This window comes from Toxotes jaculatrix, chromosome 2, assembly GCF_017976425.1.
Source record: "Toxotes jaculatrix isolate fToxJac2 chromosome 2, fToxJac2.pri, whole genome shotgun sequence".
Classification (NCBI taxonomy): Eukaryota; Metazoa; Chordata; class Actinopteri; family Toxotidae; genus Toxotes; species Toxotes jaculatrix.
Genome location: NC_054395.1, coordinates 30,358,188 through 30,385,072, shown reverse-complemented (window position 1 = coordinate 30,385,072; position 26,885 = coordinate 30,358,188). Strand labels below are relative to the sequence as shown.

General features: G+C 34.4%; 1 protein-coding gene and 1 long non-coding RNA gene across 3 annotated transcripts in view; one reads left to right on the top strand and one right to left on the bottom strand.

Moving 5' to 3' along the window:
* Nucleotides 1-16,465, top strand: part of slc6a8 (solute carrier family 6 member 8) — a 63,840-nt gene extending 47,375 nt beyond the window's left edge. Inside the window, exons 11-13 of the mRNA XM_041049372.1 lie at nucleotides 13,520-13,620; nucleotides 14,330-14,500; nucleotides 15,196-16,465. Coding sequence (XP_040905306.1) covers nucleotides 13,520-13,620; nucleotides 14,330-14,500; nucleotides 15,196-15,330 — 407 coding nt within the window. The 3' untranslated portion in view covers nucleotides 15,331-16,465. The remainder of the gene's footprint in view (nucleotides 1-13,519; nucleotides 13,621-14,329; nucleotides 14,501-15,195) is intronic.
* Nucleotides 16,466-17,837: 1,372 nt separating this feature from the next.
* LOC121189368 lies at nucleotides 17,838-26,694 on the bottom strand. Of its 2 annotated transcripts, XR_005894871.1 has the most exons (6): nucleotides 26,555-26,694; nucleotides 23,481-23,609; nucleotides 21,106-21,150; nucleotides 18,850-19,072; nucleotides 18,005-18,266; nucleotides 17,838-17,887 (listed from the first exon to the last, which is right to left on the bottom strand). It is a non-coding gene; the product is annotated as an uncharacterized LOC121189368 (long non-coding RNA). The 2 variants fall into 2 exon arrangements; XR_005894872.1 differs by lacking the exon at nucleotides 21,106-21,150.
* Between the last annotated feature and the right edge of the window lie 191 nt (nucleotides 26,695-26,885).

The window sequence follows — 26,885 nt, the reverse complement described above, 5'->3', positions numbered from 1 at the left end:
AAAAAAAGTCAAAAAAAATTTTTACCTCAAAATGTCATAAAAAACGTCATAGTATAGTAAGGCGTCAAAATCGGCCAAAAAAAGTTAAAATTTTTTTGACCTCAAAATGTCATAAAAAACGTCATAGTATAGTAAGGCGTTTTTTTCGGCCAAAAAAAGTCAACATTTTTTTTGACCTCAAAATGTCATAAAAAACGTCATAGTATAGTAAGGCGTTTTTTTCGGCCAAAAAAAGTCAACATTTTTTTTTATCTCAAAATGTCATAAAAAACGTCATAGTATAGTAAGGCGTCAAAATCGGCCAAAAAAAGTCAAAAAAATTTTTGACCTCAAAATGTCATAAAAAACGTCATAGTATAGTAAGGCGTTTTTTTCGGCAAAAAAAAGTCAAAAAAATTTTTGACCTCAAAATGTCATAAAAAACGTCATAGTATAGTAAGGCGTTTTTTTCGGCAAAAAAAAGTCAAAAAAATTTTTGACCTCAAAATGTCATAAAAAACGTCATAGTATAGTAAGGCGTCAAAATCGGCCAAAAAAAGTCAAAAAAATTTTTGACCTCAAAATGTCATAAAAAACGTCATAGTATAGTAAGGCGTTTTTTTCGGCCAAAAAAAGTCAACATTTTTTTTGACCTCAAAATCTCATAAAAAACGTCATAGTATAGTAAGGCGTTTTTTTCGGCCAAAAAAAGTCAAAAAAATGTTTCACCTCAAAATGTCATAAAAAACGTCATAGTATAGTAAGGCGTTTTTTTCGGCCAAAAAAAGTCAACATTTTTTTTGACCTCAAAATCTCATAAAAAACGTCATAGTATAGTAAGGCGTTTTTTTTCGGCCAAAAAAAGTCAACATTTTTTTTTACCTCAAAATGTCATAAAAAACGTCATAGTATAGTAAGGCGTCAAAATCGGCCAAAAAAAGTCAAAAAAATGTTTGACCTCAAAATGTCATAAAAAACGTCATAGTATAGTAAGGCGTTTTTTTCGGCAAAAAAAAGTCAAAAAAATTTTTGACCTCAAAATGTCATAAAAAACGTCATAGTATAGTAAGGCGTTTTTTTCGGCAAAAAAAAGTCAAAAAAATTTTTGACCTCAAAATGTCATAAAAAACGTCATAGTATAGTAAGGCGTCAAAATCGGCCAAAAAAAGTCAAAAAATTTTTTGACCTCAAAATGTCATAAAAAACGTCATAGTATAGTAAGGCGTTTTTTTCGGCAAAAAAAAGTCAACATTTTTTTTGACCTCAAAATGTCATAAAAAACGTCATAGTATAGTAAGGCGTCAAAATCGGCCAAAAAAAGTCAAAAAAAATTTTGACCTCAAAATGTCATAAAAAACGTCATAGTATAGTAAGGCGTCAAAATCGGCCAAAAAAAGTCAAAATTTTTTTGACCTCAAAATGTCATAAAAAACGTCATAGTATAGTAAGGCGTTTTTTTCGGCCAAAAAAAGTCAACATTTTTTTTGACCTCAAAATGTCAAAAAAAACGTCATAGTATAGTAAGGCGTTTTTTTCGGCCAAAAAAAGTCAACATTTTTTTTTACCTCAAAATGTCATAAAAAACGTCATAGTATAGTAAGGCGTCAAAATCGGCCAAAAAAAGTCAAAAAAATTTTTGACCTCAAAATGTCATAAAAAACGTCATAGTATAGTAAGGCGTTTTTTTCGGCAAAAAAAAGTCAAAAAAATTTTTGACCTCAAAATGTCATAAAAAACGTCATAGTATAGTAAGGCGTTTTTTTCGGCAAAAAAAAGTCAAAAAAATTTTTGACCTCAAAATGTCATAAAAAACGTCATAGTATAGTAAGGCGTCAAAATCGGCCAAAAAAAGTCAAAAAATTTTTTGACCTCAAAATGTCATAAAAAACGTCATAGTATAGTAAGGCGTTTTTTTCGGCCAAAAAAAGTCAAAATTTTTTTTTACCTCAAAATCTCATAAAAAACGTCATAGTATAGTAAGGCGTCAAAATCGGCCAAAAAAAGTCAAAAAAATTTTTGACCTCAAAATGTCATAAAAAACGTCATAGTATAGTAAGGCGTTTTTTTCGGCAAAAAAAAGTCAACATTTTTTTTGACCTCAAAATGTCATAAAAAACGTCATAGTATAGTAAGGCGTCAAAATCGGCCAAAAAAAGTCAAAAAAAATTTTGACCTCAAAATCTCATAAAAAACGTCATAGTATAGTAAGGCGTCAAAATCGGCCAAAAAAAGTCAAAAAAATTTTTGACCTCAAAATGTCATAAAAAACGTCATAGTATAGTAAGGCGTTTTTTTCGGCCAAAAAAAGTCAACATTTTTTTTGACCTCAAAATCTCATAAAAAACGTCATAGTATAGTAAGGCGTTTTTTTCGGCCAAAAAAAGTCAAAAAAATGTTTCACCTCAAAATGTCATAAAAAACGTCATAGTATAGTAAGGCGTTTTTTTCGGCCAAAAAAAGTCAACATTTTTTTTGACCTCAAAATCTCATAAAAAACGTCATAGTATAGTAAGGCGTTTTTTTCGGCCAAAAAAAGTCAACATTTTTTTTTACCTCAAAATGTCATAAAAAACGTCATAGTATAGTAAGGCGTCAAAATCGGCCAAAAAAAGTCAAAAAAATGTTTGACCTCAAAATGTCATAAAAAACGTCATAGTATAGTAAGGCGTTTTTTTCGGCAAAAAAAAGTCAAAAAAATTTTTGACCTCAAAATGTCATAAAAAACGTCATAGTATAGTAAGGCGTTTTTTTCGGCAAAAAAAAGTCAAAAAAATTTTTGACCTCAAAATCTCATAAAAAACGTCATAGTATAGTAAGGCGTCAAAATCGGCCAAAAAAAGTCAAAAAAATGTTTCACCTCAAAATGTCATAAAAAAACGTCATAGTATAGTAAGGCGTTTTTTTTCGGCCAAAAAAAGTCAACATTTTTTTTGACCTCAAAATGTCATAAAAAACGTCATAGTATAGTAAGGCGTCAAAATCGGCCAAAAAAAGTCAACATTTTTTTTGACCTCAAAATGTCATTTAAAACATCATAGTATAGTAAGGCGTTTTTTTCGGCCAAAAAAAGTCAACATTTTTTTTGACCTCAAAATGTCATAAAAAACGTCATAGTATAGTAAGGCGTCAAAATCGGCCAAAAAAAGTCAAAAAAATTTTTGACCTCAAAATGTCATAAAAAACGTCATAGTATAGTAAGGCGTTTTTTTCGGCAAAAAAAAGTCAACATTTTTTTTGACCTCAAAATGTCATAAAAAACGTCATAGTATAGTAAGGCGTCAAAATCGGCCAAAAAAAGTCAAAATTTTTTTGACCTCAAAATGTCATAAAAAACGTCATAGTATAGTAAGGCGTTTTTTTCGGCCAAAAAAAGTCAACATTTTTTTTTACCTCAAAATGTCATAAAAAACGTCATAGTATAGTAAGGCGTTTTTTTCGGCCAAAAAAAGTCAACATTTTTTTTTACCTCAAAATGTCATAAAAAACGTCATAGTATAGTAAGGCGTCAAAATCGGCCAAAAAAAGTCAAAAAAATTTTTGACCTCAAAATGTCATAAAAAACGTCATAGTATAGTAAGGCGTTTTTTTCGGCCAAAAAAAGTCAACATTTTTTTTGACCTCAAAATCTCATAAAAAACGTCATAGTATAGTAAGGCGTTTTTTTCGGCCAAAAAAAGTCAACATTTTTTTTGACCTCAAAATGTCATAAAAAACGTCATAGTATAGTAAGGCGTCAAAATCGGCCAAAAAAAGTCAAAAAAATTTTTGACCTCAAAATGTCATAAAAAACGTCATAGTATAGTAAGGCGTTTTTTTCGGCCAAAAAAAGTCAACATTTTTTTTGACCTCAAAATGTCATAAAAAACGTCATAGTATAGTAAGGCGTTTTTTTCGGCCAAAAAAAGTCAACATTTTTTTTTACCTCAAAATGTCATAAAAAACGTCATAGTATAGTAAGGCGTCAAAATCGGCCAAAAAAAGTCAAAAAAATTTTTGACCTCAAAATGTCATAAAAAACGTCATAGTATAGTAAGGCGTTTTTTTTCGGCCAAAAAAAGTCAACATTTTTTTTGACCTCAAAATGTCATAAAAAACGTCATAGTATAGTAAGGCGTTTTTTTCGGCCAAAAAAAGTCAACATTTTTTTTGACCTCAAAATGTCATAAAAAACGTCATAGTATAGTAAGGCGTTTTTTTCGGCCAAAAAAAGTCAACATTTTTTTTGACCTCAAAATGTCTTAAAAAACGTCATAGTATAGTAAGGCGTTTTTTTCGGCCAAAAAAAGTCAACATTTTTTTTTACCTCAAAATGTCATAAAAAACGTCATAGTATAGTAAGGCGTCAAAATCGGCCAAAAAAAGTCAAAAAAATTTTTGACCTCAAAATCTCATAAAAAACGTCATATTATAGTAAGGCGTTTTTTTCGGCCAAAAAAAGTCAAAAAAATTTTTGACCTCAAAATGTCATAAAAAACGTCATAGTATAGTAAGGCGTTTTTTTCGGCAAAAAAAAGTCAAAAAAATTTTTGACCTCAAAATGTCATAAAAAACGTCATAGTATAGTAAGGCGTTTTTTTCGGCAAAAAAAAGTCAAAAAAATTTTTGACCTCAAAATGTCATAAAAAACGTCATAGTATAGTAAGGCGTCAAAATCGGCCAAAAAAAGTCAAAAAATTTTTTGACCTCAAAATGTCATAAAAAACGTCATAGTATAGTAAGGCGTTTTTTTCGGCCAAAAAAAGTCAACATTTTTTTTGACCTCAAAATCTCATAAAAAACGTCATAGTATAGTAAGGCGTCAAAATCGGCCAAAAAAAGTCAAAAAAATTTTTGACCTCAAAATGTCATAAAAAACGTCATAGTATAGTAAGGCGTCAAAATCGGCCAAAAAAATTCAAACAATTTTTTGACCTCAAAATGTCATAAAAAACGTCATAGTATAGTAAGGCGTTTTTTTCGGCCAAAAAAAGTCAACATTTTTTTTGACCTCAAAATGTCATAAAAAACATCATAGTATAGTAAGGCGTCAAAATCGGCCAAAAAAAGTCAACATTTTTTTTGACCTCAAAATGTCATAAAAAACGTCATAGTATAGGAAGGCGTCAAAATCGGCCAAAAAAAGTCAAAAAAATTTTTGACCTCAAAATGTCATTTAAAACATCATAGTATAGTAAGGCGTTTTTTTCGGCCAAAAAAAGTCAACATTTTTTTTTACCTCAAAATGTCATAAAAAACGTCATAGTATAGTAAGGCGTTTTTTTCGGCCAAAAAAAGTCAACATTTTTTTTGACCTCAAAATGTCATAAAAAACGTCATAGTATAGTAAGGCGTTTTTTTCGGCCAAAAAAAGTCAACATTTTTTTTGACCTCAAAATGTCATAAAAAACGTCATAGTATAGTAAGGCGTCAAAATCGGCCAAAAAAAGTCAAAAAAATTTTTGACCTCAAAATGTCATAAAAAACGTCATAGTATAGTAAGGCGTTTTTTTCGGCAAAAAAAAGTCAACATTTTTTTTGACCTCAAAATGTCATAAAAAACGTCATAGTATAGTAAGGCGTCAAAATCGGCCAAAAAAAGTCAAAAAAATTTTTGACCTCAAAATGTCATAAAAAACGTCATAGTATAGTAAGGCGTTTTTTTCGGCCAAAAAAAGTCAACATTTTTTTTGACCTCAAAATGTCATAAAAAACGTCATAGTATAGTAAGGCGTTTTTTTCGGCCAAAAAAAGTCAACATTTTTTTTGACCTCAAAATGTCATAAAAAACGTCATAGTATAGTAAGGCGTAAAAATCGGCCAAAAAAAGTCAAAAAAATTTTTGACCTCAAAATGTCATAAAAAACGTCATAGTATAGTAAGGCGTTTTTTTCGGCCAAAAAAAGTCAACATTTTTTTTGACCTCAAAATGTCATAAAAAACGTCATAGTATAGTAAGGCGTTTTTTTCGGCCAAAAAAAGTCAACATTTTTTTTGACCTCAAAATGTCATAAAAAACGTCATAGTATAGTAAGGCGTTTTTTTCGGCCAAAAAAAGTCAACATTTTTTTTGACCTCAAAATGTCATAAAAAACGTCATAGTATAGTAAGGCGTTTTTTTCGGCCAAAAAAAGTCAACATTTTTTTTTACCTCAAAATGTCATAAAAAACGTCATAGTATAGTAAGGCGTCAAAATCGGCCAAAAAAAGTCAAAAAAATTTTTGACCTCAAAATGTCATAAAAAACGTCATAGTATAGTAAGGCGTTTTTTTCGGCCAAAAAAAGTCAAAAAAATTTTTGACCTCAAAATGTCATAAAAAACGTCATAGTATAGTAAGGCGTTTTTTTCGGCAAAAAAAAGTCAAAAAAATTTTTGACCTCAAAATGTCATAAAAAACGTCATAGTATAGTAAGGCGTTTTTTTCGGCAAAAAAAAGTCAAAAAAATTTTTTACCTCAAAATGTCATAAAAAACGTCATAGTATAGTAAGGCGTCAAAATCGGCCAAAAAAAGTCAAAAAAATTTTTGACCTCAAAATGTCATAAAAAACGTCATAGTATAGTAAGGCGTTTTTTTCGGCAAAAAAAAGTCAAAAAAATTTTTGACCTCAAAATGTCATAAAAAACGTCATAGTATAGTAAGGCGTTTTGTTCGGCCAAAAAAAGTCAAAATTTTTTTTGACCTCAAAATGTCATAAAAAACGTCATAGTATAGTAAGGCGTTTTTTTCGGCCAAAAAAAGTCAAAAAATTTTTTGACCTCAAAATGTCATAAAAAACGTCATAGTATAGTAAGGCGTCAAAATCGGCCAAAAAAAGTCAACATTTTTTTTGACCTCAAAATGTCATAAAAAACGTCATAGTATAGTAAGGCGTCAAAATCGGCCAAAAAAAGTCAAAAAAATTTTTGACCTCAAAATGTCATAAAAAACGTCATAGTATAGTAAGGCGTTTTTTTCGGCCAAAAAAAGTCAACATTTTTTTTTACCTCAAAATCTCATAAAAAACGTCATAGTATAGTAAGGCGTTTTTTTCGGCAAAAAAAAGTCAAAAAAATTTTTGACCTCAAAATGTCATAAAAAACGTCATAGTATAGTAAGGCGTTTTTTTCGGCCAAAAAAAGTCAACATTTTTTTTGACCTCAAAATGTCATAAAAAACGTCATAGTATAGTAAGGCGTCAAAATCGGCCAAAAAAAGTCAAAAAAATTTTTGACCTCAAAATGTCATAAAAAACGTCATAGTATAGTAAGGCGTTTTTTTCGGCCAAAAAAAGTCAACATTTTTTTTTACCTCAAAATCTCATAAAAAACGTCATAGTATAGTAAGGCGTTTTTTTCGGCAAAAAAAAGTCAAAAAAATTTTTGACCTCAAAATGTCATAAAAAACGTCATAGTATAGTAAGGCGTTTTTTTCGGCCAAAAAAAGTCAACATTTTTTTTGACCTCAAAATGTCATAAAAAACGTCATAGTATAGTAAGGCGTCAAAATCGGCCAAAAAAAGTCAAAAAATTTTTGACCTCAAAATGTCATAAAAAACGTCATAGTATAGTAAGGCGTTTTTTTCAGCCAAAAAAAGTCAAAATTTTTTTTGACCTCAAAATGTCATAAAAAACGTCATAGTATAGTAAGGCGTTTTTTTCAGCCAAAAAAAGTCTAAATTTTTTTTGACCTCAAAATGTCATAAAAAACGTCATAGTATAGTAAGGCGTCAAAATCGGCCAAAAAAAGTCAAAAAAATTTTTGACCTCAAAATCTCATAAAAAACGTCATAGTATAGTAAGGCGTTTTTTTCAGCCAAAAAAAGTCAAAAAAAATTTTGACCTCAAAATGTCATAAAAAACGTCATAGTATAGTAAGGCGTCAAAATCGGCCAAAAAAAGTCAAAAAAATTTTTGACCTCAAAATGTCATAAAAAACGTCATAGTAAGGCGTTTTTTTCAGCCAAAAAAAGTCAAAAATTTTTTTGACCTCAAAATGTCTTAAAAAATGTCATAGTATAGTAAGGCGTTTTTTTCAGCCAAAAAAAGTCAAAAAAATTTTTGACCTTAAAATGTCATAAAAAACGTCATAGTATAGTAAGGCGTCAAAATCGGCCAAAAAAAGTCAAAAAATTTTTGGCTTCAAAATGTCATAAAAAAGTCATAGTATACTAAGGCGTCAAAATCGGACAAAAAAAGTCAAAAATTTTTTTGACCTCAAAATGTAAAAAAAAACGTCATAGCATAGTAAGGCGTTTTTTTCGGCCAAAAAAAGTCAAACATTTTTTTGACCTCAAAATGTCATAAAAAACGTCATAGTATAGTAAGGCGTCAAAATCGGCCAAAAAAAGTCAAAAAAATTTTTGACCTCAAAATGTCATAAAAAACGTCATAGTATAGTAAGCCGTTTTTTTCGGCCAAAAAAAGTCAACATTTTTTTTGACCTCAAAATGTCATAAAAAATGTCATAGTATAGTAAGGCGTCAAAATCGGCCAAAAAAAGTCAAAAAAATTTTTGACCTCAAAATGTCATAAAAAACGTCATAGTATAGTAAGGCGTTTTTTTCGGCCAAAAAAAGTCAACATTTTTTTTGACCTCAAAATGTCATAAAAAACGTCATAGTATAGTAAGGCGTCAAAATCGGCCAAAAAAAGTCAAAATTTTTTTTGACCTCAAAATGTCATAAAAAAAGTCATGGTATAGGAAGGCGTCAAAATCGGCCAAAAAAAGTCAAAAAAATTTTTGACCTCAAAATGTCATAAAAAACGTCATAGTATAGTAAGGCGTTTTTTTCAGCCAAAAAAAGTCAAAAATTTTTTGGCTTCAAAATGTCATAAAAAAGTCATAGTATACTAAGGCGTCAAAATCGGACAAAAAAAGTCAAAAATTTTTTTGACCTCAAAATGTAAAAAAAAACGTCATAGCATAGTAAGGCGTTTTTTTCGGCCAAAAAAAGTCAAACATTTTTTTGACCTCAAAATGTCATAAAAAACGTCATAGTTTAGTAAGGCGTCAAAATCGGCCAAAAAAAGTCAAAAAAATTTTTGACCTCAAAATGTCATAAAAAACGTCATAGTATAGTAAGCCGTTTTTTTCGGCCAAAAAAAGTCAACATTTTTTTTTACCTCAAAATGTCATAAAAAACGTCATAGTATAGTAAGGCGTCAAAATCGGCCAAAAAAAGTCAAAAAAATTTTTGACCTCAAAATGTCATAAAAAACGTCATAGTATAGTAAGGCGTTTTTTTCGGCAAAAAAAAGTCAAAAAAATTTTTGACCTCAAAATGTCATAAAAAACGTCATAGTATAGTAAGGCGTTTTGTTCGGCCAAAAAAAGTCAAAATTTTTTTTGACCTCAAAATGTCATAAAAAACGTCATAGTATAGTAAGGCGTTTTTTTCGGCCAAAAAAAGTCAAAAAATTTTTTGACCTCAAAATGTCATAAAAAACGTCATAGTATAGTAAGGCGTCAAAATCGGCCAAAAAAAGTCAACATTTTTTTTGACCTCAAAATGTCATAAAAAACGTCATAGTATAGTAAGGCGTCAAAATCGGCCAAAAAAAGTCAAAAAAATTTTTGACCTCAAAATGTCATAAAAAACGTCATAGTATAGTAAGGCGTTTTTTTCGGCCAAAAAAAGTCAACATTTTTTTTTACCTCAAAATGTCATAAAAAACGTCATAGTATAGTAAGGCGTTTTTTTCGGCAAAAAAAAGTCAAAAAAATTTTTGACCTCAAAATGTCATAAAAAACGTCATAGTATAGTAAGGCGTTTTTTTCGGCCAAAAAAAGTCAACATTTTTTTTGACCTCAAAATGTCATAAAAAACGTCATAGTATAGTAAGGCGTCAAAATCGGCCAAAAAAAGTCAAAAAATTTTTTGACCTCAAAATGTCATAAAAAACGTCATAGTATAGTAAGGCGTTTTTTTCAGCCAAAAAAAGTCAAAATTTTTTTTGACCTCAAAATGTCATAAAAAACGTCATAGTATAGTAAGGCGTTTTTTTCGGCCAAAAAAAGTCAAAAAAATGTTTGACCTCAAAATGTCATAAAAAACGTCATAGTATAGTAAGGCGTTTTTTTCGGCCAAAAAAAGTCAAAAAATTTTTTGACCTCAAAATGTCATAAAAAACGTCATAGTATAGTAAGGCGTTTTTTTCAGCCAAAAAAAGTCAAAATTTTTTTTGACCTCAAAATGTCATAAAAAACGTCATAGTATAGTAAGGCGTCAAAATCGGCCAAAAAAAGTCAAAAAAATTTTTGACCTCAAAATGTCATAAAAAACGTCATAGTATAGTAAGGCGTCAAAATCGGCCAAAAAAAGTCAAAAAAAATTTTGACCTCAAAATGTCATAAAAAACGTCATAGTATAGTAAGGCGTTTTTTTCAGCCAAAAAAAGTCTAAATTTTTTTTGACCTCAAAATGTCATAAAAAACGTCATAGTATAGTAAGGCGTCAAAATCGGCCAAAAAAAGTCAAAAAAATTTTTGACCTCAAAATCTCATAAAAAACGTCATAGTATAGTAAGGCGTTTTTTTCAGCCAAAAAAAGTCAAAAAAAATTTTGACCTCAAAATGTCATAAAAAACGTCATAGTATAGTAAGGCGTCAAAATCGGCCAAAAAAAGTCAAAAAAAATTTTGACCTCAAAATGTCATAAAAAACGTCATAGTAAGGCGTTTTTTTCAGCCAAAAAAAGTCAAAAATTTTTTTGACCTCAAAATGTCTTAAAAAATGTCATAGTATAGTAAGGCGTTTTTTTCAGCCAAAAAAAGTCAAAAAAATTTTTGACCTTAAAATGTCATAAAAAACGTCATAGTATAGTAAGGCGTCAAAATCGGCCAAAAAAAGTCAAAAATTTTTTGGCTTCAAAATGTCATAAAAAAGTCATAGTATACTAAGGCGTCAAAATCGGACAAAAAAAGTCAAAAATTTTTTTGACCTCAAAATGTAAAAAAAAACGTCATAGCATAGTAAGGCGTCAAAATCGGCCAAAAAAAGTCAAAATTTTTTTTGACCTCAAAATGTCATAAAAAAAGTCATGGTATAGGAAGGCGTCAAAATCGGCCAAAAAAAGTCAAAAAAATTTTTGACCTCAAAATGTCATAAAAAACGTCATAGTATAGTAAGGCGTTTTTTTCAGCCAAAAAAAGTCAAAAATTTTTTGGCTTCAAAATGTCATAAAAAAGTCATAGTATACTAAGGCGTCAAAATCGGACAAAAAAAGTCAAAAATTTTTTTGACCTCAAAATGTAAAAAAAAACGTCATAGCATAGTAAGGCGTTTTTTTCGGCCAAAAAAAGTCAAACATTTTTTTGACCTCAAAATGTCATAAAAAACGTCATAGTTTAGTAAGGCGTCAAAATCGGCCAAAAAAAGTCAAAAAAATTTTTGACCTCAAAATGTCATAAAAAACGTCATAGTATAGTAAGCCGTTTTATTCGGCCAAAAAAAGTCAACATTTTTTTTGACCTCAAAATGTCATAAAAAATGTCATAGTATAGTAAGGCGTCAAAATCGGCCAAAAAAAGTCAAAAAAATTTTTGACCTCAAAATGTCATAAAAAACGTCATAGTATAGTAAGGCGTTTTTTTCGGCCAAAAAAAGTCAACATTTTTTTTGACCTCAAAATGTCATAAAAAACGTCATAGTATAGTAAGGCGTCAAAATCGGCCAAAAAAAGTCAAAAAAATTTTTGACCTCAAAATGTCATAAAAAACGTCATAGTATAGTAAGGCGTTTTTTTCGGCCAAAAAAAGTCAACATTTTTTTTGACCTCAAAATGTCATAAAAAACGTCATAGTATAGTAAGGCGTTTTTTTCGGCCAAAAAAAGTCAACATTTTTTTTGACCTCAAAATGTCATAAAAAAAGTCATGGTATAGGAAGGCGTCAAAATCGGCCAAAAAAAGTCAAAAAAATTTTTGACCTCAAAATGTCATAAAAAACGTCATAGTATAGTAAGGCGTTTTTTTCAGCCAAAAAAAGTCAAAAATTTTTTGGCTTCAAAATGTCATAAAAAAGTCATAGTATACTAAGGCGTCAAAATCGGACAAAAAAAGTCAAAAATTTTTTTGACCTCAAAATGTAAAAAAAAACGTCATAGCATAGTAAGGCGTTTTTTTCGGCCAAAAAAAGTCAAACATTTTTTTGACCTCAAAATGTCATAAAAAACGTCATAGTATAGTAAGGCGTCAAAATCGGCCAAAAAAAGTCAAAAAAATTTTTGACCTCAAAATGTCATAAAAAACGTCATAGTATAGTAAGCCGTTTTTTTCGGCCAAAAAAAGTCAACATTTTTTTTGACCTCAAAATGTCATAAAAAACGTCATAGTATAGTAAGGCGTCAAAATCGGCCAAAAAAAGTCAAAATTTTTTTTGACCTCAAAATGTCATAAAAAAAGTCATGGTATAGGAAGGCGTCAAAATCGGCCAAAAAAAGTCAAAAAAATTTTTGACCTCAAAATGTCATAAAAAACGTCATAGTATAGTAAGGCGTTTTTTTCAGCCAAAAAAAGTCAAAAATTTTTTGGCTTCAAAATGTCATAAAAAAGTCATAGTATACTAAGGCGTCAAAATCGGACAAAAAAAGTCAAAAAATTTTTTGACCTCAAAATGTAAAAAAAAACGTCATAGCATAGTAAGGCGTTTTTTTCGGCCAAAAAAAGTCAAACATTTTTTTGACCTCAAAATGTCATAAAAAACGTCATAGTATAGTAAGTCGTAAAAATCGGCCAAAAAAAGTCATTTTTTAAAACGGCCTCAAAATGTCATAAAAAACGTCATAGTATAGTAAGGCGTAAAAATCGGCCAAAAAAAGTCAAAATTTTTTTTGACCTCAAAATGTCATAAAAAACATCATAGTATAGTAAGGCGTTTTTTTCGGCCAAAAAAAGTCAACATTTTTTTTTACCTCAAAATGTCATAAAAAACGTCATAGTATAGTAAGGCATCAAAATCGGCCAAAAAAAGTCTAAATTTTTTTTTTGACCTCAAAATGTCATAAAAATGGTCATAGTATATTAAGGCGTCAAAATCGGCCAAAAAAAGTCAAATTTTTTTTTATAACTTTCTATACTTTGAAATTCTTTTGTAACTTATGATACTGATTTTATTTTGCCTTACTATACTATGACTTTTTTTTATCACTTACTGTACTAGGATAATTTATTTTCTTATACTATGAAGGCAAAAAAAAGGAAAAAAGTCATGGTATAGGAAGGCAAAAAAAGTCTTACTATAGGAATGCAAAAAAATCATAAATGATACTACAGCAACAAAATTTCATGGTATACTAAGGCAAGAAAAAATGTCATAGTATAGGAAGGCAAAACAAGTCTTATTACAGACAAATAATAAAATCATAATATAATAAATGATAAAAAAAAGTCATATTATAGTAAGGCAAAACAAGTCTTATTATAGTTAGACAAATAAAAAAATCATAATACAATAGGTGATAAAAAAAAGTCATAGTATAGCAAGGCAAAAAAAATGTCTTAGTTTAGTAAAGCCAAAAAATGTCATAGTATAGTAAGAGTTTACCATGTCATCGTAAAGTCTGTCACGTTACTGTGTGATGCAGGTGCTGACCGCTTCATGGATGATGTAGCTCGTATGATTGGTTATCGACCTTTCCCCTGGATGAAGTGGTGCTGGTCCTTTATAACTCCATGTGTCTGCATGGTAAGAGTGAACAACACCAGAACAACACCAAAACCACAGCCACAATACACACTTCTGAATTATTTACTATGTTTGTATGAGAAATTTACATCATAAAGAGACATTATATACATTTAAATTCCCATCATGGTTATGTTGGAGACGACGTTTCCCATCTTCACTCAGTTTAAATCTCTAGCAAACAACATCAGCTTCCACAAGGAATGATCAAATTTAAGAAAAAACAAGAAATATTGGAATTTTTACATTTTAATCCTCTTTTTCTCTATTTCTGCTTCTTGCATAAAAATAAAATAATGTAATCACCACATCAGTGCACTATTTATCAAAATTAAATACATCTGGGGGAAATCAGTGTAGATTTTTATAAGAATTAGCCAAAACAAACAAACACTTTTCAACATATTTATACCAGATAACATGCATAGACACAATATTAAATATATATATTAAATATACTGAAATAATAGAACAATTTCACTGCAGTTACAACACAACCCAGTACAACTGCACTTCATCATAACATAACAATGTCAAAACACAGTTACTAACACTGTGGAAAATAAAGTTAATCATCTGCAGCTACTTTAATAATAATTATAACAATAATTATAATAATAATTAGTATTACTAGTAGTAGTAGTAGTTTACCAAACTCAGTCCTGTGTAATGCTTGATGACATTTCCCTCCTCCTGTTATCTCCTCCAGGGCATCTTTCTGTTCCACCTGGTGAACTACAAGCCCCTGACCTACAACAACGTGTACGTGTACCCATGGTGGGGTGAGGTGATTGGCTGGTGTCTGGCTCTGTCCTCCATGCTCTGCATCCCCGTCAGTCTCCTGTACAAACTCTTCAGAGCCAAGGGAACCTTCAAAGAGGTCAGACACAGATCAGAATTTTAAAAGGCATAATCTGAGTTCACATAGTGTTCTGCCCAAAGTGCAAATCTAATGATGAAGAATAACCAAACCCAAACCAAATTTAATTCCAGCCATGTCATAATAAAGTCTGCACAACATCAGTAGTAAAAGCTTTTAATAGCTTAGTATGTCATATTAAAGTACGCCAAAACAGAAACATATGCCAAGTACAGTGGTGAGAGTTAGACATAGCAGACATCATGGTACAGAACGTCATATTTAAGATTGTCACAGCAAAAATCACCAAAGTAAGAGACACAGTAACGTATGATAAGTCCAGCGTGTCATATGAAGACATAGTATTATGTGGCAAACTCTTCCTGCTGTGTGTTTTTTTTTTTATACTGATTTTATTTTGCCATACTATACTAAGACTTTTTTTTTTATCACTACTCACTAGGATAATTTTTTGCCTTATTTTCCTATGACATTTTTTTGCCTTCTTATACTATGAAAAAAGTCTTATTATAGTCAGGCAAAAAAAACCATAAAAAATGTCATAGTATAGTAAGGCAATGGTACAGTACATCATATTTAAGATTGTCACAGTAAAAATCACCAAAGTAAGAGACACAGTAACGTATGATAAGTCTAGCGTGTCATATGAAGACATATAGTATTATGTGGCAAACTTTTCCTGCTGTGTGTTGCAGCGCTGGGCTCACCTGACCAGTCCGGTGTGGGGGGCTCATCATCTGGAGTACATGGCCCCTGACATCAAGTCCCTGACCTCGCTGTCCCCCAGCACAGATGACAACAAGGTCATCATCTTTGAAAGCGTCATGTAGGCTGGGTCCATCAGTCACAGAGATCAATCTCCATCCGTCCCACTTATGACAAGATAACCGACAGCCCGCCGACACTTTGCCACCACAACCTCGACCTTCAGATTTCAGAATGGACAATCAATCAGTCCGTGTCCTTGGAATGACTGATTGATTGGTCTCCTCAGCTCCTCCAGACATCATCACGCACACCAAAGCTGTGAAGAGTCTTCATACCTGTAAAGAAATAAAGGAATAATGGAATGAGGCAGCTCCTCCGGGAGGGTTTTTATAATCACACCAACAACAAATGCTTCCTTTTTCCCAGATTACGACAAAATTTGCCATCAAAACCAGCTGATCACTGGGTTCTTTGACTTTCATTCATTTGGTTCTCAAAGAAGAAAATATCATTCTCCTTGACAAAATGTTAAACCTTGGAGGGGATGAAGAGCAGGGGAAAAATCTTCTTCCTCGTCTCACTGTGTTCAAAAAGCTGCTGAACATCGGAGGGTGAGCTTCTTCCATCCTGGGTTAAAGGAATCAGTACAGTCTTGTCTTGGGTTGGGCGGGTTGGACATGCAAACACACACCAACCTGACGGACGGCCATTACATACACACTTCCTATCAATATTTCATCATCTTACTGGCAATGTTAAACATCAACATGGGGACTGATGCTTGCTGCTCGTCTTCTTACATTTAGCTGCAGGTTTCCGAGCTCAGGTTTAAGGTTAAACCCCTGTGGGCTTAGAGCCACAGGGGTTTAACACTTGAAATGGCTGTGTATGCGTAATGGCTGTCCGTTAAGACAGAATTCTAGACACACAGACTGGCTGACCCCCAGAAATTTACCAAGAGGTCATTTGCGTCGTAACAGGAATTGAAAATGGCTGAGAATGGTCTGATCTTCAGTCTTGTTTCTCAAATGTCTGAGTGGCTCTTGCAGGAGTTCGACAATCCTGTAAGTAACTTTAGGGATTTGTGTGTCTAAAGGAAAAAAAATCCTGTTATGGGGCAACCAGCGGTCCATGAACTCACCATGCTGCCAGGAAGCCGAACTGAGCTCTGTGAGCCCTGAATGCACCATCAGACTGTCCTGGTTCGACTCCAGTCCTGAGTTTTACCAGCCTTCAATCTCCTGTCTTTAAGCCAGTTTGTGAGCACTTTATGTGACACTTTGATTGTTGAAGCCTGTTATTGATCTAAATTCTAAACCTGATGGGTCATCCTGATGCTCCGGTCACTCGGACATACCTGACAAGTGCAGCTTGGTTCTGTCCTGATCTGAAGCTAAATACTGTGAATCACCAGCTCCTACTACTGATCCCAGAACAGTCCTGACTCCTGAGCAGCGTGTGGTTCTTTGACCGCTGACCTCTGATCTGTTTTCAACAGTCACACCAAGGCTCGATTCACAGTAGATCTGAAGTTAGAAGGAAGGATCCAGTGAGAATTCATTAGGTTTTCTGTTTTCACAAGCGTCCGGAAAAAAATCTTAACACAACGTGCAACTTACTTGTTGTACCTGATGCTTTCAACCACAACTTGTGGACTTCCTCAGCAAAATCCACCCCAGCCTTCAAGCTCGAACTCGAACAGGTTCAGTTTGCTGATCTCTCTAACAAACAGAAATTAAATAGTTGATCAAAAAAAGTCAACTCAAGGTTTTCTTTCTTGCTAGACCCTGAGCGTTCAAGTTAACTGGAAACAATGTTGATAGTTGATTAATTGGTTATAAGTCACATATCAAGTAAAAAGGCCAAACATGACGTAGGTAAACGTCTTAATTTTGGACTGTTGTTCTGAAAAAACGATCAATATCAAAAAGAAATCTGAGAAACATTTGTCACAATTTTCTTACAGTTGACAGACCAATGGTGCTGATGGACTAATAAAGCAAATAATTCATCTTTAATACAAATGACCATCAGTTGTGGCCAAGGCTGGATTACTGACAGAGCAAAGCAGGCAGGTGCCTCAGGTTCAGCTGTGTCAGCAGTTGTACGTTAAATACAAGTAGAGAACTGACTAAATCAGCTCCTGCACTTTTACGTTTATCTCAAAACGGTTTAATCTGACAGTGATAAACATTCAGATACTTAGGTAAAAGCACCATCACTGTAAAAACATACTCAATTACAAGTAAAAGTACTTGTTTAGCAACAGATGCCCTCATCAGTGATACCTTATCGTATGTGGCGTTATCAATGCATCAATTCCTAAGCAGCTTTTTATTGTTGTAGGTGCTCAAGGTTTTAAATGACTTTATGTACAGTTAAATATTTTAATCCATAGCTTCCCAACCTGGATGTCAGGCTCCTCCAAAGGGTCACAACATAAATCTGAGGGATCATGAGAAGATTAAATAAAAAAGCCAGAGGTCACACGCCAAACTTTGCATCTCTAACAGAATGTTGTCTTTCATAAATTTATCAGCATAAACCTAAAACCAGTGACTACATCTGTCACATCAATGAAGCAGAACCTCAGATCTCAGGCTCAGGAATTAAATGATCGTTCTGCTCTTCGGTGCAGCAGATGAAACACAGACTTGTGTAGTAGGTCCAGTCTGTGAACTGAAACAGAAACTAAAGTCAACACATTTCAAAATAAAACAACTCAAACAGAGAAAGAAAACATAAATAAAAAGCCGGAAACCATTCAGCAGAGACTGAACTCTTACTGGATCTGACCTTTGACCCCTTCACGTTCTGGATCGGACCTCCCCATGAGGAGGTTCAGGCTTGTGTGAGAATCAGGTCAGAGGTCGGGCTTTGTTCTGCGTCCCCGGGTCGACTGAAGTGCCAAATGGAATGATACTCGCCCTGCAGGGCTGATCCCAGACCAGGGCTCAAGGCTGCCAATATCAACCAGTTCACTCTCGTCTGCCTCGTCTCATCAGTCTCACTGATGCTGAGCTCCTCCCACCAAACATCATGCTCTCCTCACGAACAGCTGAAGGAGGTCGACAGTGATAGTTTGATCAGTTTTATGTGTTAAACCTTCGTAGTTTTTACACCAGAATTTTTATTCTGGCCAGAAATTGAGCTATAGCTGGTTTCCTGAGCTGAATAACTCAGTAACTGGCCCTGAAACCTACACCTACAGGTGGACTTGCTGCCACGCTAGTCCCATTACTGAACTACTGAATTATTGAACTGTATGTAGCTCATTCAAAATGCAGCAGTATGACAAAGTAATGCGTAAATACTTTAGCATTATAATAATGCATAAATAACACACTGGTTCTGTTTGTTTCATATATGATAACTGACGCTGTGTATCGGCTGCAAAAACTGCAGCCTTTCCTAAACTGGTCTGTCCAGACGCCGTCAGAAAACCCAGCTACTTTAGCTCCACTAAGCAAATACGTGTCAGACACTCTGAAGGCTTCGCTCTCAGAAGCAGGACCTTCAGTGGACCACTGTCTTTTTAAAAAGAGGTTTCACAGTCAGAGTTAACATGTTTACTGTCAGTCACAAACAGCTGACAGACGAAGGAGAAATTGAAATGAATTTGGGGATAAATCAGTATTTACCTGCAGTCGGATCCGCTGCAGGAGACATGAGAGCTGGAGGACTCAGCGTGATGCCAAGCGTTGCCTTACGTCATTGTCTTAACTCTAGAGCCCATACGGTTGACTAGCCAAACCCAGAGCCCTACAGGACGTCCTGTGTGCGGCTGTGGTTTATATCCCACCAATCAGCAGTCTGCGGGGGTGTGTCTACAACTCTGTTTCCAAGCAACCACTCACCATCCACCTGTCACGGGGAAACATAATGATTAGAATGTAAGATATATTAAAACCACATACATTTGCACATTGTTGTAAAATAATGTTGCTAGCACTTTTTAAAAAAATGGTGTTAGAAATCGTGTTTTGTTTTACATATTGTAAAATGAATCAGAGATTTATTTTATGGAGGCTTTTATTTTGCTGATACATACAGTATGACAGATATATATATATTGAATATCGTGTGCTATCTATATTTGATGCAGTATGTAAATGTGATGATGAGGATGATGAGCTGACTGTTCACGTTTAGCTGGCAAACATGAGCAACGAGCCACACCAAGCAACGCCAGCTGCGACCGACTCGAGCTTCAGGCTACCTCACTTCTCATTAAGACTTTCAAAACAAAACTACTTTTAGCTTTTTATGCAAATATTTAGTCAGCGGCGGCGGCGGCGGCGGCGGCGGCGGCGGCTGCCAGCGGGAGCGGACTGTGGGGCTTCTGGAAGTGTTCGTGTAAACATTTCCCTCCTCGTCCTGTTTCGTGTTGCAGCTTTAAAGGTTCTCCAACATCAATGAAAACTGAATAAACTGAGAATCTGACACACAGGAAGCAAATTTTATGCTGTGAGTGAAAAACTGGCACCTGACTACAGAAAAGTCAAAACCAAAACTGGAACTGAAATGTCACATTTTTGTGGCTCTGAATTCATAATGATTGTATTATGATGACATACGTTGGTGCAGTGAGGCCTTTAAGCGGTGTCTGACCAGCTAATGTGAACAAGCAGTGAGGGGCGCGGCTTTTATTTTGGCGGGTTTGCTGCGATGCAGTGAGTTAAGGCTGTCGAGGCTTTGTGTGGCTCTGAACACACTATGAAAGGGAATCTTTTTTTTTCTTTACTTTTTTGATTTCTAATTCTCAAAGTGCTCAAGTGTTTGAAGAGTTTTAGCTTTAGATGATTTTAGCTTTTTTCCTCAGTGTTTTACTGAATATCAGTGTTTTTCCCTCAGATCTCCCACGGCTCAGATTATTATTATCACGAACAAAGAAAAACTGAATCTGCTTCTCTGATTTGATAAAATGAATTTGCTCATGTTTTACGTGATGGCAGAAAATAAGTTCAGTTTATGTTCAAACGTGAAAACAAACATTTTAAAGGCTGAAAAACTTCCGACTGTGACTCTGCCATTTAAAAGAAGAAGAAGGTTTTTAGTCGTCCAGGCAGAATAAATCACTCACCGCCACCTGAACAGTACACAGTAATACAGCTACCTCAGCAAGGTGAGCTGGTCCGCACCTGGACACAAGTCAGCACTACCAAGATCTATGCTACCAAATACAGTTCAAACAAGACCCAGTAAACCAATCAGCTCCATCTGCTGCTGTGTTGATTACAGCCATGATTAAGAGATGGTTGAATTTCGAACAAACAAAGGAAAACAATAAAATCACAAACCACACTGACTGGTTTCTGATTGGCTCTGTCTCAGAGCCAATCAGAGCGACTGATGGCTGCTCAGGATGTGGACTCAAATCACACGTCTCTGGCTTTTCTGGTTTTAGGATTTTCCAATTTTTTTTTAACTGTTGTTTAGACGAAAAAATTAAAAAAAAAAATCACTTTAGACTCTGAGAACTGAAGATGGACTTTGTCCTTTATCCTCATCAGAGCAGCAGATGTTGGTTTTCTGGTCTTGAGGCTCAAGGTTCAAGTTGAGAGACGGGACAGAGGGACCGAATACTGCTGGACCGATGATCACTCCTGAGATTAGAGATCACATGATATAGAGGTCACAGTCATGTGACTCAAGTGCCACTGATACCTGTTATCTCACTAATAGAACTAACCCGAGGCAGTATTTTATAGAAACGATCAAACTGATATTTTAAATGTAGAGTCTTTTATTTTTAAAGCGACGTTGTAACATCACTGTTTTTAAATGTTCATTTCTCGTCTCTGGACTGTAGCCTGGGTGGGTCAGAGGTTGAAAAAAAATCTACAGCCACTTAACATAAAAGATTAAAAAAAAAACGTGAAAAAATGCAAATGTACCTGACGATAATCTGATGTTTCATGTCATTTTGTCTTTGTGCTCTTCTGCCAAAAAAACAAAAGAAACATGTTGTGACAGTATCTTTGATCAAAAACTGGGCAGAAACTCACAGCATCACGTTCACTCTGCTTTAAAACAGCACTGTACAGCTACGGACGCGCGTCCTCATGTTTATGGGTCTTTTGTAGGGTTTGGAGTCAGAGACAGGCCGATCTGGGATTTTCAGAACCAAAATGAAACGTCCGATAGAATGAACGTAGAAAACTGTCAAACATGTTGACTTCAACCAGTTTATCAGGACATAACATGTCAGATGGTGAATTTTCAGTTTGGCAGAAAATTTGTTGAATATAAAAACCAAAACCATAAACCAGCAGACACCAGCCGACACAACCCAACCATATATTCTGTTTGTGAAGCAGTATTTAACTAATATTTAACTAATATTTAAATTTATGACTCAGTATTAGTGACAGTGGTTGTTAATACTCTGTCACTGTAAAAAAATGAGGATCTCTTACACACATGAACAAACCAAACTCATTTTAAATGATCATGTCCTCGGACGAGTGTCATTGTTGGAGAAATGGCCAATTCTGCCAAATTACCTGTGGTTTAATTCTGTTAGATATGAGTAAACCCGTCATCAGTCTGTCTCTAACACTGACCATCAGTTGACTGTCAGGTGACTGACAGGTGGTTTATGGGACGGTGTGAACTATGGATGTATCATAAGAACTGGACACCGGACCATAGAATGGCACCGTTACACTTTTCTAAACTCTGGGAAAGTTTAACAAATAAAAACCTTCATGGTTTAAAAAGTCAGAGCATGGAGAGTAGTAACAGCTGATTTGCAGTCGGAGGTGTCCTGTCAGAGGCCGTGTCCAGCTCTCGTCATACGTCCGTGGTGTGAACCGAACATGCTACGTAAAGAGTTGAACTTCACTCGATTTGTGTTTGGATGGATGGTCAGACATTCAGACTCTGACAGAAACAACACAATGCACCATTTGGCTTCCCCAGAGGAGAAAGGACTTCAGCTGCCATTGAGGACACTGAGGTCATACATCATGTATCTGTAGTTTGAGGAGGACGAGGAGACGAGGAGTTATCTGTCAGGGACCATGAACATCAAACATTAATCACACACAAAGGGAAGAGGTGCTGACGTGTCAGACACGGCTTCACTTTTCATCTCAAATGAATTTTTACAGGATGATTTCATTGGGTTCATAATTAATTTTGTGAGCACATTTCATATCAAGTCATTTAGTAAGTTTCAGGTTTTGTAGCTGTTATATCACAAAGTTCTTCACAATAAAAACAAAAGCACAATATAAAAAACAATAAGATAAAGAAATAAGTAAAAAATAAAGAAGTTATTATTTAAAAATTACTGACAACTTGTGCAAGTTATTCACATATTTTTTTAAGTTAACTGTGTCCACAAAATATGATCAAATAACTTTTACTCACAAATTACTTGTTTGAAAAAGATACTTTGTGTGAACAAGAAAATAACTTGATTTTAATTTTTTATTTTATCTCTATTTGTTTATGATCCATATTATGTCTATTTTATTGTGAAGTACTTTGTTAAGTGTGATCTACAAAACATTTATTAAATATGACCTTTATAACGACCTGATAGTAAAATATAACTTTTTCAAACAACATTTAGTGAGACACAATTTACAGCTGAATGAATTATTAAATAAATAAAATGACATATTTCCTCTGGCATTTATGACCTCAGTGCCCATGGCCCTGCTTCAGACAGAGGCAACAGGGGGGATGCCAAATGTTGCTAACAGTGAGAAAAAGTGGGCAAAGGGAAGAATATTTTTGCTTCTTGGAATCTGAAGCTCAGTAAAAGTAAACTGAATCAAAAGAATCTGTCTGTTCTGACCGACCACTGCAGGTTTTGAAATTTGATACTGTCGAACAAACTTCAGCGTCAGCGGGTTTCCTTCAGCAGAGTCAGTTTCCCCAAAAATCTGACCTCTGTTTCACAGCACAGTTCATTCACTCACAGCAGAGTTTTTAATGTTTGGGATGATTATCATTATTATTATGATTTCAGCTTCATTTTGCTGTAGATTTTTTTTTGAGGATTTTTGAAAACTGTCAATGATTTCACAGCCAAAAACATTGCCAAAATGGTTTTTACCCTCCAAATAAACAAAAAAAGAAAACTACTGAATCTTAAAGGGAAAGTAGAAAAAGATGTTTTTTTGTTCTTTTTGGTTTCTTGAAACTACAAAGAAAGTTATTTCCATTTCCTGTCACAACAGTATAGTTTTCTGGGTACAACATGTCACCGATGCTCCTGAAAAACAACCAGAACAATTTAATTAAATAGCTTTCTAACCTTTAAGTTTTTTGGAAAGCTGATGTTGTAGCAGTGGAACCAGCAGGGGGCACTCTCCTTTGGTGGGAAATCCCATCATGTTTGGGCTGGAAACAGAGACCGAGTCCTCTCAGGCTTTAACATATTGAGCTGGACGATAGGAGAGAAAACGTCACTGGTCAGGTCTTTCAACAAAAACGTCACGAAAAATTAAGCAATTGCATCTGTCATGGAAGAAATTTGTGATAAGAAAGATAAAGATAAATTTAATGGATGAAAAATTAGGTCATGATATAATAAAAACCTACAGAATCACTGTCCAAATTTGTGATATGAGCTCTGCTGTTGTGCTCAGTGCTGTTTCCTCAGTTGGAAAAACAACTGTAAAAAATAGTAACAGAAAGTGGCAGACAAAGAATTGTCACTAACTTTGCAGCTTTAAGGAATTTTAAAAACTTTTTAGCACCTAGTTTAGATTCACTGTTTTGTTTTTTTGTCAAATGGCATTCAGTTTAGGGCCTAATTAAGAGTCTGGTTAACGCTAGCTAGCAGTTCTGGTTAGCAGCTAAAACTATCAAGTTCATTGCAGCTTAAACATTTTGGGCCAGTTTCCAGTCTCCAGTTTAATGATCAGAGTTGCTTTGCTAATACGTAGCCATGGCTATTTTATAAACATGTTGTTACTGGTGATTGGTTAGCGCAAGATAACAACAAATAACATAAAGTCATAAATAAATCAGACTCAATAACGAAATGAAAAAAATCAGGACATTTAGTCACATGACCTAATCTGTCAAAATTCTAACCTTAATTGTGACGTTTTCAGGAAAATCTGGCTCTTCAGTAAAATCTAATGGAAAGTGCAACATCATCTGCAAATGTGTAAACATATTTAGCTGTAATTTGGGTCGAAAATCATACTCCTCCTTGTGAACACAGACATATTGTTAGATTCAGCATGACTTACATTTTCACTCATATGATTTCTAAAAAGCCACTAAAAAAACAGAAAAGTTTTTCCTCATTGATCCAGAACTTGCCTGACAATCATTATGTTTTTAAAGATTCTTCAGTATCACTGTAATCCAGTGGTAGTTGTCTGTGCTTCCATCCATGGGTACACTGCAAACAGGAGCTGCTAATAACTAACTCTGCTTACTTTTAATGGAAACACTTCTGCCAGTCTGGCACTAAGGAACATCTAATTTAACTGAATACATAAGATTAGATGAAACCATTCCATTTTTAAAATATCATCTAATATCTGTAGAGATTCTGTATAGTTTCTATTTTTATCATTTCTATTTTTTTCATGTTTATCTCCTGTTCAGGTTGTTTGAGCTTCCAGAAGGAAAAATAACTCATTTTATTTTCAAATCTTTTCTCAGTTTGATGCTGAACCAATTTTTTTGTGTGTTTTTTAATTCTTAAGTTGTGCTGGTTTGAAAGTGACAGTTGACGTCCTGTCTGTGTTTCCTGCCCAAACTGAGCTACCATATATGGTGACCTCGTTCATCCCAGCCTTGGTCATTTTATTGTAACTGTGTCTCTGTGACTTCCTGCAAACCGCAGTCTTCCATGCATAACTGTAGATTAGACAATCGATTAGGTGATAAGTAACTTAATGAATTAATAGATGTGTTAACGATAGTGAAGACACTCGGGGCTCAACGTTAATGATTCACCAGCCAAAAACTCTGCGGAGTTGATGATGATGGATTTAACTTTGAGCCCTGATGGTGTCATCTGTGTTCCATTGACCTTTGACCCCTGCGAGGGTTTCCATGCTGTAAGCCACTGTGATCACTGTGCTTGTTCATCACTAACTAAACCAATGGCAATAAAACCAGCATCATGACAAACAGCTGATCTGTCTCCATGGTTACTGGGTTGTTTGGAATACAGGTGTTAAAGATGTTAATGGGTCTTTACGACGGCTCACACTAAACCAGTATTTACGATGTTCAGTAAATAATAACAGCTCTGAAACTGAAACCCTGCAGGAAAGATCTTCCTGGATTAATATCGGCCGACCCCGTGACATGGAGCTTCTGCTTTTACTTTCTTTATTGTCCCAACAACAGGTAACAACAAGCCTCCTCGCCGTCTCCCTCCAGTCCTCTCTGCCACTTCCTCTTTACTAGACATGATCTAACCCAATACGAGGTTTTATTTCTGCCACACAAACTGATTCAATTTCTAACAAACTCAGCAGCAAACACAAAGTTCATCAGACACCAGCTGGACGTGGCAGTGAAATTTCCCTTTGAGGTTTTTTAACTGGCACTTTTTGCCATAATTTTACTGAAGGACAGTCTAAAGAGACAGAAAACAGCAGGAGACAGAGCGGATGGTGTCACAGCACGAAGGTTCCCAGCAGAAACCAAACTGAAAACGTTGCTGTTACATGGAACTTGTTTTAAACCGCTGTGTTGCCAGGATGCCTGATAAAACTGCTGCTTTTCTAGAGAACAGGTTCATCCAGTTGAGTCGAGTCCAAATGCTGCTGTGTGTGTTTGCTTTAGTGGCTCCTGATGTCTTCACGGTCTGACGGACCGTTCGAACAGCCCGAACTTCCAGGAAGCAGAAGACAGGAATACTAGAGGCTTAAAAAAGACGTTCTCCTGTCAGCGGTTTCAGACACAAGGCGCTCGGGTCGACTGTGAAAGCTGATCTGGTGAGATAGTGCAGAGGCTTGGCAGTGCGGCTCAAACTGGTTTCTAAAGCCAAATGGACGTTTAGACCAACAGCTGCCTTATTAAGAGTGAGAGGAGGAGGCGAAGATGGGACGCTATGTTTAGACTCAGGACAGAAAAGAGACAGACGGACGAGAAAACGCCCCCCAGACAGACTCTGAATTAAGTCAGTCTTTCACTTCAGGTTCAAGTTACAAAAGATGAAATTCAGTCTCCAACACGAAGTCAAATTTAGGCTGAAAAATCTTTTTAGAGTTTTCACGTGAATCAGGAAGTACGACATGACGGGAACTTCGCGTGGATCACAGTGTTTTTACGACGCATTTCTAAACTGTACTGAAATAAAAATGAATTAATAAGTAATTCATTGTGTTCTAATATTAGAAATGATAAACTAACCATTCAGAGGAGAGAAGAAGCCCTCAGTCTTCGTCTCTTTGTCTCAGCTATGTCTTTTTTAATTTCAGTCTTAATTCAGACACGACGGCAGTGTCACACAGAGACATGGGGCTCGGAGGTGTTAGTCAGCTGGTCCACAGAGGGAGGAGAAGAGCAGGGAGTTGGATAAACAACCAAACAACAACACAAACAAAAAAACACAACGCAGAGGTTAAAGGACAGGAAGCCCAGAACTGAACGTTTAAATGGAAAAATGTGTAAATAAAGTTGGAAAAATTTCACCGTTTAACTGTGATTATCTTACGTTCTCACTTTTTTTTTGCCTCGTGAT